This window comes from Porites lutea, chromosome 2 (assembly GCF_958299795.1).
Source record: "Porites lutea chromosome 2, jaPorLute2.1, whole genome shotgun sequence".
In the NCBI taxonomy this organism is placed as follows: domain Eukaryota; kingdom Metazoa; phylum Cnidaria; class Anthozoa; order Scleractinia; family Poritidae; genus Porites; species Porites lutea.
The window spans coordinates 31925447-31941492 of NC_133202.1; the positions used below are offsets into that span (position 1 = coordinate 31925447).

At 35.9% G+C, this 16046-nt stretch overlaps 1 protein-coding gene across 1 annotated transcript; it reads right to left on the reverse strand.

The window, feature by feature from the left end:
- Positions 1-580: 580 nt before the first annotated feature.
- Positions 581-7691, reverse strand: LOC140926055 (Golgi-associated plant pathogenesis-related protein 1-like). The gene is made up of 2 exons (XM_073375856.1): positions 7480-7691; positions 581-989 (listed from the first exon to the last, which is right to left on the reverse strand). Exons 1-2 carry the CDS (start codon positions 7689-7691, stop codon positions 581-583), a joined length of 621 nt encoding a protein of 206 aa, XP_073231957.1.
- Positions 7692-16046: the final 8355 nt, after the last annotated feature.

The following is a 16046-nucleotide window of genomic DNA, read 5'->3' on the forward strand; positions in this document are numbered from 1 at the left end:
TTCGCCTCATGTTGCAAAACTTTTGCCTTAGTCCATCTCCTAAACATTTCGCAGATATACTGTACTGACTTAAAAATACAATCCTGGTCTTGGTAAAGGTTGCTGTCAATTGTGTATTATTTGGTGTTAACAACAAATTTCAGAAACGAAAACGTCTATTCCCAATTAGTTCGGGGAAGGTGCAGAGCAGGGAAAGGGGGGGGGGGGGGGGGTGCGTTTCTGTCTGTTGTTCTGATTTGTTTTACTTCAGCATCGTTTTCCGTGACACCAAGAAAGAAAATCCAAAGTCTAAAGCTAAACATTGTTTGCCGTATTTTACATTACCAAAAGGAGCTAAAAGTTTAGTTGTAATATAATATTTAGGCACCTGATAAGCGTGATGGGTGTCTTAGTTTATAAAACTAATAGCCAGCAAGTAATAGCAACTCGATCTAGTCTAAATCTTTGTCATCTGATGCGACAATAGCAGTCTATTAAGAAAAATGGAAGTCAAATCAGGAATTCAGTTTAACCAATGACAGCTGGAACAGTTACTTTATTTGTTTACCGTTTACAAGTTATCAGTAGATAAGTCTAACGCTTAGGAATTAACAAAATGCTTCTTCTTCTTCTCATTCAGAAGCTCTATTTTTATAGCAGGGTTCTGGGTACGAGAACCTGAAACACCAACTGCGGCCAATGGAGTTCCGATGGCCTGAGATTTCCCACTTTTATCAAAGAATTTCTTTTTTTTGGACGCAATAGAGCTGCAGTAATTCTCTCGGTTAAAGTTCCCTTCTTTGACGTTGTCTGTGAATTGACCAATCATGTTTCCTGCTGGTTTATATCTTCCAACAATGTACGCACACTTCATACCATCTCGGGTTGTTTCAGCTCTCCCTATACCAAGTTGAAGACTTTCTTTCCAAACCACTTGAGTGAAATGACCAGTTCCATAGGAAAATCCTCCATTATTGAAATAATAACCAGGGCTACAGACCTCATTATACCTGAAAAGAAGGTAACATTATAACAGTAATTAACAATTAATGAATGAGGCTGAGTATCTTATGAAGAATTATGGTGATTGAGGAGGGTGTTACGGATAACACCCTACGAGATCTCAATAAATTCTTCATATGATAGAAAAGCGGAATTCAAAAACTGTTTTATTATTCATTCAAAATAATTCCTAGTATAAAAACATAGCTAAAACATTCCTACCTCTATCAATGTTAAATTCATCTTCGATAGTGCACGTTTAGGGTTGTTCAGCCCTTCGAGCTGTCTTCTTGCTGTTCTTGCCTTGTTTTTAGCTATTATTTCGCCTTGTTCTTACTCTTGAAACGAGTGAGATCTCCGCCATTTTTGTTTTCATAACCCAAACAACTCAACCTCGTCCCCAGGGCTTCTCGGTTAACGGTGCATTAACCTACAAGAAAGCTACACTTTTGACGTCATCGGTTCATTAATCGCAAAATTCTTACAAATTTGGTCATCAGTAGCTGGATATGGTGAATTATGCGTGTGCTTTTAGCCAATCAAAATTGGGAAAATATTTTGAATGAATAATAATAATCATAATAATAATAATAATTATAAAAGTAAATTATAATTATCATAAAAAATTATTCCAGATCCTCCCAGAATCCTTTGAGGCATTTTTTTTTGGAAAGCCTTATAACTTTCACAATGTTATACGTATAAGAATGTCAGACCACAAAAAGACAACATTTGCCATAAAAATATCTTCTCATGTCATATCTAGGGTGACGACGTCATCAGTCTCGTTGCCATTGCTGAATTAGGGTTTTTTGTTGCTGTGACAAGATTTCATCATTGGGTTAAAATAAAACAGCATATTTGAGGTTTTGGTTGGGTGGAGCATTTAACAACACTCATTTTGCGTCCGGAATTTAAAATTTAAGAGCGCAATGAATATGAGCGAAAACGTCGGGAAACTAGGCCGAGGGCTGTAGAGAGTTGACGTTTCATCACACGGCAAAGAAAATTTGCAGGAAAGTAATGTTCTACCTGACAACTTTTTTCGTTACTAAAAGAGGGACATGACATCACCAGTCACGTGATCAGAGCGTTTTGAATATCATAGTTCGTTTTTAAAGTACATTTTTCGCCATAAATCTGCAAATGAGAACTTTCAAAGCTAAGGGAGCGGTCATAAACTATTGGGTGGGGGCGGGGGGGGGAGGGAGGGAGGGGGGAGGGAGGACCGGTATTATTTTAAAAGCGTGGGTCCAAAAATTGTAGCCCCTCTCAGGTTAACAGTCCCAAAATCCTGCCCCCTCCAAAAATGTGTGCCCAAAAAATTGTAACCCTCCCCCGTAATAACATTTTGGGTATTCAGATGTTGCATCGTGAGAATCCATATGAGCGTAACTCTGCGACAATTTTTTCCTTGGAATTAAAGAAAAAGTGTTAGTATACACAATATTTACAAAACCCAATGCTTCACCAAGTAAAGAAAACCATTGACAGCCCCACTCACTATCACTTATTGAATTCCTGTCTTCTACTCAACTTAAAGAGTGAATAAATTGTTCATAAGAACTTATCAGCAAATAGCAAGAGGAAAATTGTCTCTATTCAAGGAAAGTCCGCAGCTCTTGCTCTACCCATCCAAGTCCTGCAAGTTCGGCCACATCGCTGCCATTAGCAGCAGTGATATAAGTGTTGATGATGAAAGTAGTGACGAAGACGACAGAAGTGGCACCAGTGACAACAAGGACAGCAACGCCATGTTCATTTAGGCAATACCTGTTTAATCGTAATACTGCGTAATTTTATCTTTTTGTATTCATTGTTGTAGTTTTTATTATTTAAAGCAGTCTGCAATACTCTGTTAAGAGTGAAGACTTAGTTGTTAAACAATGTTGATGATACCACTGAACAATGTCAGGAGGAGGAATCAGGAAGTGCCTTTGATATTCACTCGGACACTGCAATAGAAGCATACGACAGTGGCAGTTCAGATGACTCTAGCCCCTATTGGAACACATTCAAATGCGCTCCCTACTATCAGCCTATTGACTAATCGTTACATCTCCACTGTACATTTGTATACTGTACATATAAAACACTATGTTGCATTTGTTGAAAAAGAAAAACATTCTGTTCCCGTTACTGTTTAACACTAACTGTGTTTTGTAAAAGAAGGATTAGTATAAACTGCACCACGATGAGTTAAAAAAACAAATACAGATCGAGTGCCAGTCATAACATGAAAAAATAAGTTTTTAGTTATAACAACATATCATCAACTATCCGTGCACTTTTGATCGCTGCTCGTTTTAGGAAGAGCTTTCATGAAGTTATCTGCCATTCAGATGTATTATAATACAGGAAAATCACATGACGATGACGGTGATTAAACAACAAAGCCAAACTAAAACCGTGCGCTGTTTTCAAAGCCATTTTCAAAGTTAAGCAAATTGGAAGCGATTCCGTGTGAAGTCATTGATTATCTCCAACCAATCAGAGTGCTTTTTAACCGTTCAATTCAACTTTGCGTATCCAATTTTTTTAATATTGCTTGCACGGCCATCGTATTTCAATCAGTGCTTAATATTTCAGTAGCACAAAACCCATTTAATCACGCGCACATCGTCCAAAGTCGCCCAGAAATTGTAACCCTCTCCTAAATGCGGGCCCAGAAAATTTTAGCCCTCCCTAAATGGGCGCCCTAAAAATTGCACCCCTCCCCCAAAATTTACCAGCCCGCCTACCCCCCACCCCTCCCACCAATAGTTAATGACCGCTCCCTAAAAGGAAGTATTTGTCGGCCATATTGTTTTTCTTCATTCTGGGGAGAGAGATCATTTAGCAGTACTTTTAACGCTAAAAGTCAAATGGTTTGCTACCCTAACCTAAAACAACGGAAATAATGCAGGGGCACCCAACGACAATTTTCGGAAAAATATCTGTTCGGAAGACGATTTGAAATCTAGAATTTTCGGAACATTTCTTGTAAAATTTCTTGCTTGCCTGCCTCTCCTAGGATTTTCGAACATCTAGAAAATGGTAAAATTGCCCATTTTCAACGGATTTTTACCGGATTTTTAAAGGTCACCTAGAATTTTCGGGAGCTTTTTTTCTGGCTGAAATTTTCGAACAGGTAAGTTTTGATCCCTATAATTTTCGGATCACTCGACTTTCAGCTAGGAAATCCGAACAGATGAAAAGTTTATAGGGCATAAAAATATCCCCTTATCCACCGTTTAAATACTAAAACACGTTTAACAATGCTATGTTTAAGTGGTTTTGAACTATATTCTCGCCGGGCGCCCCTGATAATGTTAAACATTGTTGTGTTAATGTTATCCCCGACCGATGAAAAGGCACCTTACGAGCAGGAAAAGAATCGTACGATCATACTGTTCAGTCGGTAGCCGCGAGATCGATAGTTCATAAATTTCTTAAACGTTCCCCGGCATGGACTAAGCCTGAAAGAGTATTAATGGATTTGTTGAGAGATTTACGTCTGGATTCGATCAGTTAAAGATTTAATTCTACACGGAAACCGAAAAAGTCATCCTTAAAAACTGTCAATCACCATAGAGAAGGAATAAATACCTTTCCTAAAGTTAGCTTGTCATCGCATACCAAGGTGGTCTAGTGGATTGAGGCGTGAATTTTCGTTCCTAACCTATTCGGAGGGTCTGGGTTCGAATCTCCTCTCTCCTCTCCTCTGACCTTATTTTAATTTTTTCTTTTTTTAGTCTCTTTTTTTTACCTGTTTGGTGTATCTAATTAGTAACATAATGTGGTAAATTGGAAGCATATTTACAGGAATATAAAAAATGCCATATATATCATAGGGTATCTACCGGTATTTATAGTAATACTGGACACTGTTATCATTACCCAGTTCAAAGGTCGAATTTCACAAGTGCCTCATTTAACTCGAGAGGTAACTGCTTTGACATGCGACGTCTGAATCAACAGTTTCAAATTAAATACGACTTTGCCGAATCTGCGACTGAATTACAGTCGAAAATTCGACTTAGGTTCAACATTTGATTTAGAAGTCGCATTTCTCTTGTGCCGAATATAATGCATTAATTATAGAAGCCCTTATCCATATTGGGTAACGATTAGAGACTGGGAATATTTACAACAAACGGATTTAAATGCGGCACCATTAAATCCGACGTGTGAATCAACTGCCGTATTTAATTATTTTCTTCGACTAAAATAGGTGTTCGGCACTCATAAGAAATTCCACCTTTGAAAGGGGCATAACAGGTTTCAGCTTAGCGGTTTGCAGGCTGTTCTTTATTAAGCTGGTTGTTTTTTTTCTTTTCAGTAAGAGCAATTCCTATCTCCTTGTAAATCCATTTTATTAATCGGCTTGTGGCACGACTTGAGAATCACCTGTAATAGTTGATTTTGTATGTTACTGAACATGATTTGTATACAAAAAGAACGATCAATTTTCATCCTCTCATTTCCTGAATAAAAGCAAATGGCATCACTTCTCGCTATAACGAACAACCTCGAACCGTGGCTTCGTCGTATAAATTTGCCGTACCGAAGAACGACGAAAAAGCTAACCCTTTTTTCATCAAATTATTTTAAGGTTTAAACTCGAAGCTTTATATAGTATATAGTGTAGAATAATTATTAATAATTTACTTTTACCGGTATCACTTGTATTAATACTAATCATAGCAATAATAATAATAATAATAATAATAATAATAATGATAATGTAAAGATCATGATATAGAGATTACAGACAAATGGTACGAACACGAACCAGAGACCGTGATACACAATAAAGATAACAACATCACCATCATGTGGGACATGCCAGTCGAATACTGATAGAACTATAACAGCGAACAGACCAGATATCATCGTTAAAGATTCAGTGAATTCCACCTGCAAACTTATTGATATGACTGTTCCATCAGATAGAAACATCGCACAGAAGGAAACTGAAAAAAATACAAGTACAAAGACCTAGAACTAGAAATACAGAGAATGTGGCATATGAAAACCGTAGTGATCCCTGTGGTTGTTGGTGCGCTTGGTACAGTGAAGAAGGGTAAGGTAGAAAACATCAAGAAAGTATCAGAGAGAGCTACTATGACAGAGATTCAAAAGATCTGCATGCTGGGAACTGTACGAATCCTCAGAAAGGTGCTCAGTGTATGAACAGAATGATTGACTTGAGTGACTGACGCTCTAGGTGCATGGTTTGCGCCCGGCTGATGCACAAAAAGAACACCAGCAAAGACTGTGATAATAGAGACAATAATAATAATGATGATGATGATAATAATAATGATAATAATAATAATAATAATAATAATAATAATAATAATAATAATAGTAATAATAATAATGATAATAATAATAATAATAATAATAATAATATGATAAGCATCTCATCATCATGGAGATGTACGAGTAAAAGACAAAGAACTGGCGAAAATAGAGAAGTACAAATTTCTTCGAGAAGAAATAGGAAAGTTGTTCAAGCTGAAGAAAGTGACGGTTGTGCCAGTTGTGATTGGGGCATTGGGAACTGTATCCGATATGTTTGAGAAATACGCGGGAAAGCTTAACGTTACCATTAGGCTTGAAATGATCCAGAAAGCAGCTCTGTTGGGAACAGCTGGACTATTTAATACAGAAAATTTTGGCTATCTTGGGAATCAAATGTAAGGCCTTCTTTTGAACCTCTAGGAACTTGTTGTTGCTTGCTCCCAACGGTATTTTAGAAGGCAACAAAAATCTTTTAAGCTTGACTTTCCACAATAAAATAGTAATAATAATAATAATAATAATAATAATAATAATAATAATAATAATAATAATAATAATAATCTCGGTCTAAGGAATTCTTTAACAGTACGTTAACAGTTGCACTAAATTTGATAAATAAAATATTGCAAATTTTTAAAAACATGGCTGGCAAAATTCAATTGCCATAGTAAAGGCAAATGTGGAAGTACATGTTCCGAGAAAAGTTTCAGGAAAATTTAAGTTTGGCGGTTGTAGCTTAAGCGGCATTACAGTTAGTCACCTTTCTAGTGAGGGAGGAGGGGGTAAAGGGGAACCCCTCGGTTCTGAATAGGGTTAAAGGAAGTATCATGCAAAATAGCTTAATTAATGTAGAGTGAAAATAACTGTATAAAGTTGGAAATATTGCTGTAGGAAAATAATCGTTAACACACTCCAAACCGCTTATATCAGCTCAAGGACTTAGCAAAACCTACTCAAAGTTGGTTTGATTGTAAATAAAAAGGAGTGGGTGGAAAAGCCAGTTGTCAGTAACCGATAAACCATTTGTCAACTGTCAGTCAATTGGATATCGTATTAAGGGAAATTATTGTTATCGTTATCCTTGTCCTTATCGTTATCATCATCCTTCTCCTTTTTGTTCCCCTTCTCTTTCTCTTTCTCCTTATCGCTATCATTGTCATTATTTATCATCATTATCATTATTACTATTATTATGGTAATATTACTGACCAATTTGTAACAGCGTCGTCTACAGTCTGTGGAGCGTTCGTGCTACATCCAAATGAAAGGTTTTCCCCATCTCCATCTCTTTCGTCTCTCGGTGAGTGTTGAAGTGTTCCCTTCTGGGCTAGTGTTTCTGCGTAAGCTTGGGCCATGTTACACATCGTTTTGTTTAATGTCATAGACGTGACTTGGTGTATTTGACGAAATTCATTGTGCATGGCTAAGCCTTGTTCTTCTGTGAGAGTGAATTCGTCTTCCCGTTGTTGTGAGTTAATTGAAAAAAAAACAACAAAATTACAGCCAAATATTTTTTTTCTGTGAAACTAGCGTGCTTTATAAAAATATATATATTAATTATAAATATTCTTTAACTTTGTTAATAGAGAAATTTTTCTGGCGCATCTTATAGAGAAGAGAATCCTTTTATGGTAGGACCAAACTTTTTAGTGAATCGCGATATTTCATTTCATTTATGGTACTCTTCGATTCTTACTCGTCCTGAGTGCCCACGAAAACATCCCTTAATAGAGTAACTTGCGATAACCATATTATGATTAGTACAGGTAATAGCATAATTTGTAGTGATATTTGGTATAAATACCACGAGTGATATTTCAAAATTGTTATACGTAATTTCACGAGCCGTTAGGCGAGTGAAATTTGAGACAATTTTGAAACATCACAAGTGGTATTTATGCCAAATATCACGTACAAATCATGCTATTATTTGTTTATACTACCACCCACGAAAGGTTTGTAATTTTCACATGTAGGTATTTCAAATTAAGCTGAAATACCACTGCTCTTAGCCAATCAAATTGCAGAAATTTTTCAGGTAGTAGTATAACTAAAACAATAATATATTGATATAACTGAGAAACTCTTGTTCGAAACTCACGTTTCCTTGTCTGATTGGGATTGAAATTGAATGTGCTCACAAAATTAGCCTTAGGCTAAGGCCATGCTCGTATATTTCTAAAACTATGCCAATAACTGTGCCAATTTTTGAAAATTATGCTCATTTTAGCAAAAAGGACAGAAATTGTGCTTCTCCTATTTACTTGAAATTTGATAAAAACACCTCAAAAACTATGAAACATATAATTATAAGCAAATAGCAATCACATGTACCCTATTTTTAGTTTGCTTATTTCATTTTATTTTATGACTTAGTCTGTTTCGCCATTTGAATTGGCCCATTTGCCGTCCGTAACTTGCAATACGGAACAAAAGCTCAAAAGTAAATGCTCATTTTGCAGCTCTAAATCTCTTTTGATGAAGGAACCAAAACTGGTTTACAAGGTTTATAAGACGTCTGTCAACCTTGAGGATTTGGATGTTGACTTCCTACTTCCTCCTTCAACATTTTAACCTGTGTTTATTTTTGAACTTGAATCGTAATTTTATCCACGAAGAGGATTCCAGACGTTTTGCCTGAGAGAAAACGAGCTGTTTCCTTCGACAAATATAATAACAAATACTAACCCTGTGATTGTTTGTTGGCCTTTTTACATACACGTTATCCTTTTCATATGTCCGAAACCAGATTTCAAACAAATTGTACTTTTGATTGGTTGAAGTAAATTTTCAATCATTCAGAAGCACTGCGCAGACCTGGGTAGTAAAGCTTCATCAGTATAAAATTCTACGTTCATTTCTTAGATGTCATTTCGGGCGGAACGAGTGGTTGCGTCGCAAAACGTCGGCTGATTTCTCAGGCTAACATCAACTGATCAACACGGGTGATGTCATATGTATTTTAGTCATTTTCCGCGTAGCAGTTTAATTCAGGACTTTCCATTGCAGAGTTAGCAACGTTGATACTTAAAACTTGAATAAATTTGAACATGATATGAAAAATTAAGTACAATGAGCAGGATTTCATCTACACTCTTTTTTCATATAAGAATATATTTTCTAAGAATATCGAGGCTGAAATTTTCGAGATTTTAAGAATATTTTAACAATAAACCCGAGGCTGAGAGTGTAAAACAGACTCAATTTTTTGTATGGAAATCTGTAAGTACAGTACAATTATTATAATTTATGTTTTTAACCTGATCTTAGACAATTATTCGTTTCACTAAACCGCGAGAACACTGGGTAATTGAAACCTGAATACACTCTAAAGTACGCTATAATTTCACTTGAGAATAATTCAGGAATATTTTCAGCCTAAATTCCAAAAAAAAATCAGTATATTCAGTCTGGCCACAAAAACAACATAATTACATTTATGTATATACAACTATTTACAAAAACGAGTGTACCGAGGCCAAAGGCCAAGGTTGATACCTTCGGGATCTGCATAATTTTTCATATCATACCAAAGCCCAATTGAATGCTTAATGTATGATTATTCACTCAAATTATTTCTTAGTTTTCCTTCCTTACAAACTCTCTGTCTTTCTTAAAAACGTTTGCCTGTTTCTCTGCACACGTCCATATACGTAGAGAGGCATTTCCCTTATGTATACTCCACAAAAAGTCATCTTCATCTATGTCTGGTAATATTTCTGCGTGCTTTTGCTGCTATATCGTTTAGCTTTAGTCGTAATTCAGATAGCTTGAAACTTGTCGCCATGATTTATTTACTTTTAACTGATGCAAAAAAAAAACAAACAAACAAACAAACAAACAAGCTAGCTTCTTTAGGCTGCCTCGCAGCTGACTGGAAATAACGTTGCTCTACATTTGATTACTATACCATCGAATCGATTGTATATTGCCAAACAATTATGCTTCAACCAAGCGTCGGTTATGAGGAATTAGTCGGGAGATTTGGCCAACCAGAAACGGGGGAACATTTTGAATGAATAATAATAAACGATACATCATTTTCCTTAAAGGTGAGACAAAATAAAAGAAAGGCACATTGGCCATGGCTTAAGATTTTGCAAAATGGGATAGGGGGGAGAGGATAATCTCTCCTCAGATGCTACTTAGGGGATGAAAATACTTGGCTCTTGGAGAAAAAAGAAAGTGACTGTTTAAATTTTCCCGAATCGGATGAGTAACTAAATGTATGCAGAAAGAAAAGTTTTGAAACTGATGACATGATGACTTGACCCGTTGATAAAGTCGTACTCGGTGTCAGTTCGGAACGCTCCATTGTTAAATTATGTCCACAAATAAATGCTTCTTTCACTTAATTAATCCACAATTTCAAAGTGAATATTTTCGAGAAATAGAGGTATAATGCAACTTTCGGAAACGGCATACACATGTACATTTAAGGTACACTTTTAGTGGGATTACTATGAAGAAAAAGAAATGTTAGCTTACATTCCCATTTCTATGGTACTGTAATTCAGTAATAATCAAATTAATTCGTTTAATGTCACCTTCTGAGTCTGCAGAGCTTTGCGTAGCCAAACTGGATCCACCTTTGCCAGGTCTCATTTGCACGTTAGTCGTTATGGAACCATCAGCTAAAACATTGATGTTGCCGTTGACATTGTAACTTCCTGGCTTTAAAGCTTGTCCATTGACTGAAAGAGACAGCACAAGAAGGCTTGAGAAGTTTACATTGGATCTGACTGTTTCAGTAGTGTGGCGGTAATGCCCATGCAAAAATTTATTAGATATACATTTCAAAATACACTCTCGCTCAAGCTGATCACAAATATTATTGTTATACAGAATTGAAAATCTTGGAGAATATCATAATGGCTTACAGCTACTGTGTCACTTACTGTCGCATATCAAGTATACCTCCAGGAGTAATACGAGAAAAACCTGATTGGTAAGCCTGTTGTGATGAAAAAACAAAAATAAAAACAAAAACAAAACAAAACAAAACAAGTTACATGAAACAGAGAATATTTAAGTACAAGAAGGACACGATACAACCTCGATGAGAAGCTAGACTTGACAGCTTTTATGGTGCAATCACTTTACTTTATCCATTAATTAACGCAAATAGTCACACCTTTAACTAATAATGATGAGGAAAACAAATGAAATGAATAAATAATTATGATAATAGTTATAACGTATACAAGAAATTAATTACGTGAAGAGCCAATTTCATATGATTCATTAGCTAAGGAATCCCACTTTTAAAGTTAGTTTTGGCAAAATAATTCTTTAGAAAATTAACATCAAAATCGTTTGTGTGGCCTTGTTTCAATTGTTTGGTCTGGACGGGATATGACGACTTTTTGAAAGAGCATCATAACTCCGAAGTTCAGGAGAAATGGCCTTGAAACCCTAGCTTTTTCACATAGATCTGAATATCTACCAGTTTCGTTACTAAAGGTAACTGGCAGGAATTCCCTGGAAATACGGTCTATATTGAGGTCGACTCTCCTTCATTTTGCGGTTTTAGTATTTCGACTTGTTTACTAACGCACTATTATAATACAAAAAAAACAAATCAATAATAGCAATAAATAATAGTAGTAATAAGTAATAGTAACAGGACTGAGTGGAGTCCAATTCGGTCTGTAATCGTAAGAGTGATTGACAAAATCAGACGGACGCGTAGCGGGAGTGCGATTTGTTTAATCACGAGTATGATTACAGACCGCATTGGACGACACGAAGTTCTGTTACCAATTAATCATAACTTTAACCAAATGTGTGATATATAAGGCTCTTTTTTAAATCAAAACACAGTCAAGGAATTCCAAGATTTTTTTGCTAGCAGTGAAAAATCCATTTAAGCAAGCGCGTGATGGCGCGCACTATTCAATTACTTAGGCGTGACGCTTACTGTCCAATTAAACTCTCTTATTAAGGCTGAAATCGGGGCAGTTGATAGCCAATCATATTTGAGAATTTTGTGATAGTTATGATTATAATAATAGTAATAATAATAATGATAATAATAATTATTATTATTATAATAATAAGAAACATTAACTAGAAAAATATTCATCCATTTACAGTCTTAGCTTAGAATAAATTGATGGCTCTTGTGTACAGTCTGGCATACTTCTAGTGGGAATTGCTGTCTAAAGGACTTAAACTGATATAATAACCCTTCATACTTTATAATTAGTCCTTTGATTCCGACCTTCATCCACCAGTCTTTCGAATTTCGAAAGCAGAAATATACAAGAAAGCAACAATCTATATACTTCCTTCGTACAGACAGAAATTATCTAAAGAATTAGTGAGGAAAAACCCTTGTTTTTTTTTCAAGAAAAAAAATTATATTTTCTTTCCTAACATGTCTTATCTGCTTGTTCGAGTTGTTCCTGCTTTGAATTGGTACGAATATATCTTTTCCTTTTTACGCCAATACGTTGAATAGATGCAGCCCAGGTGGTTCTAAAAAAGAAAATGCGAAAGTACAACAATAAGACTTAAATTAATGGTTGAAAGTAGATATTGTTGGAGAAAGATAAAAAGAGTTTAATTTTACTCACCAAAGCTATCGCCTATCTGCCTCAAAATGATTTGCCATCTGTTCGATTACTTTCACTGTTAAATATCTGCTTCTGAAAGATACGGTTGGTAATTTTCCCCGCCCAATTGGAAGTGTATAACATGAATGGCACTTTCGCACTGTTCTTTTCAATCTGTACAAAGCTAACCCCCTCCCTTTCTCTTTACGGTAAATCGATGATACCATCCTGAAGAAGAAAATATGAAAACACATTTATAAAAATGACATTTAAATTAATGGTTTATTATTCCTTTTACTGTTAAATTACTGCTTCTGAAACATTTCGTTGATAGTTTTCCACGCCCAATTTGACAAGCATTACATGAGTACCATGAATGGTACTTGTACACTTCTTTTCTTGTCAGTCCATTACACAGAAATCGTGTAACCTGATCCTCCCTCTTTCTCCTCTAGCCAATAACTTTCATGCAGTTCTATAGCTAAAAATATAAAAATAAGTAGTAAAATAATGGTTGAAATTGGATATGGGAAAAGAAAAATCAAAAATGAATATTTTTGCTCACCACAGCTATCACTTGTTTGCTCTAAAATAATTTCTCGCGGGTGGGATTTCTTTTATAGCTAAATATCTGAACTGGTAGTTTTCCAAGTCCAATTTGACAAGCATTACATGTGTACCATGAATGGTACTTGTACACATTTTTCTTGTCATTCGCGCAGAAAGGGCGCTTGTAAGTACCTACAATACGTTGATGCGGATCTATAGGAGAAAATAAAAGGAATAGACTTTAAATGATGGTTGAATTGTATATGGGTAAAGGAAAAATCCACAGAAATTGCTTGGGTACGCCCCCCAAAAAAATTTTCGTGTTTGCGATAACTTTCATTTTTAAATATCTGTTTCTGAGGGTTGATAGTTTTCCACGCCCAATTGGACATATGTTACATGGGTACCTTGAAAGCTACTTGTACACGTTTTCTTGTTACCTTAAAGGTAAGACAGTGTTCAGCTAATTCTCCCTCTTCCTAATTACACCAAAACATTGATGGGGTTAAGAATGGAAATTTAAAATAATGGTTGAAAGCACCCCCGGTCTGGTGTAAGTAGTTATAGTGTTTGAGATGACCTCTATGGAGCAAGACTCGGTCTTTTAACTTAAAAGAAAAAGTGAGTACATTTTTGTTTGGTTACCGGTACTGGTCAGAACTGTTTAAAGCGTTTATGGCGAGACTTATTAAAATTGAAATTGGTCCTTAGATAAGTTTAATCAACAAATCTGAACTTTAAAAATTTGTCTCCAAAAACATTTTGGTCGACACAAAACAATAACAACAACAACAACAAAAAAAACAAAGCAAGAAAACAAAAATGTCTCAGAGAATTGCAACGAGTAAACAATCAAAGTAAGACTGGTGAATTCAGGTGACGTCATTTAATTTACTCAGCTTTCGCTTCCGATTCTGGTCATTGCTTTATGTTTTGTGGAAAAAGGCGATGTATTTGACTGTAAAAAGGTGTAGCGAAGCAACTGAAGAACGTGAAAATGGTTGTAAAGTTGCCAAGGTCTTGTTAATTCCAAGCGAAGAGAGTTTATATCGCACGTGAACTATGCGTGGTCTTAGTCAGCTGAAAAATTGGATGCCCCGTCTTTCTTTCTATCTTTCTTACTATGAATACATGTATATGCTTGGTGTCGGCCAATGACGTTATGCAACGTTACGTCATGGAGCATTTTGTGTTTCCAGGCAACACAGACTTTACCGCCGATGACCTGGGCGCAAAGTGTCATTCCTGTATAAGTCTTTAAACTACATTTAACTTCCACGCTTATACTCAAGGGGAATAGCCAATGTCCTGTGGCTAGCTGTCACAATTCAGATTTTCTTGGATTTTTGATTTGCTCTAAAAGACGATACTGAAGATCATGACCGATGGATTACAATAGCAGTCACAGTGACAGTGCAAGAGTTTCCTCCAACAACCGCTGAATTAGACAGTGTAAGAAATGAGCCTTCTACTAGCAGTGAAATTGGTGAAGAAAATGAGATGGCTAATGATGATGACAGAGAAGCTGATTCATCCAAACCTCCAATTCCTGATTGCAACAATGCCTTTTCAGATACATCTAAAGGGGGCCAGAAGCTACCAAGATCGCTTTCTCCATCATAGATGCTTGCTTAGCATAGATTTGTATGTAAATGCGTTATTCTCAATTAACCTTCTATTGTACTAGAACCACCACTGATTGGCATTTTCCACATAATTATCAAAAACTTTTGCAGACATTTTTTTTAAGAAGTTGACCCCCCAAAAAATTGTGTCAGTAAACATTTGGTGATGAATAGTAAAATTATATGAATCGCTTTTCATTTGATCAAAAAAGTTAAACGCTCAAAGATTTTTAAAATACATTTAAAAAAGTGAACGACGTTTCGGCGCTATGTTACGCCATTATCAAGTTGAAAAGTGAAAAAGTATAAGGTGTAAAACGAACATGTAAGACTTGAAACAATACATAAAATATTTGCGGGTCCAATGGGTGTAATAGACCTTTTTACCGTTACGGCAGTCATATTGAATTAATTCGATTTAAGGAGTATTATGGGACGCCCAGGGGGCGTGAGCTCATTTCGTTTGTATTTTCGACCGCTTTTCGGGACATTTTTTCTTAAAGTTTTCCTAGAATATGTTTGTAAAGTGAAAAAAAAGATCCTTGTGCCGTGTTTGGGTGTAATAATGATCGCCTTTTTCTAGTTTAGTATTAGAAATATGGTCTTTCATCGTATATTTCTCGGGAAAAAGGCGATCATTATTACGTCCAAACACGGCACGAGGATCTTTTTTCCCATTACAAGCTTATTCTAAGAAAACTTTACGAAAACTGTCCGGAAAAGCGCTCGAAAATACAAACGAAATGTGCTCGTGCCCCCTGGGCATCCTATAATACTTCTTAAATCGAATTCATTCAATATGGCCGCCGTATCGGTAAAAAGGTCTATTCCCAAGGTAAGAAACACAATAAGAGAAAAATAAAAAATATAAGAAAGTGTCACGTATATAGTTTGGCGCGAATGGAGTCGGGTTGCGTGTTAAGAGAAGGCTTGATGTCCTTTATGTATAACATCTCGTAGACTAAGCAGTCAGACTTGCTGTTACATTTCCTTAGAACTTTGAAAAGATGGTCAGTCTTTGTTCTGTTGTTGCCATGCTGTGTTT

What these genes read in the sequence shown, in the direction of transcription:
- LOC140926055 (XM_073375856.1), bottom strand. Translation starts at nt 7,691, where the DNA reads ATGCACAATGAATTTCGTCAAATACACCAAGTCACGTCTATGACATTA. An exon ending in GACGACGCTGTTACAAATTG is followed by an intron (nt 990 to 7,479) that starts GTCAGTAATATT and finishes CCTTCTTTTCAG; the next exon opens with GTATAATGAGGTCTGTAGCC.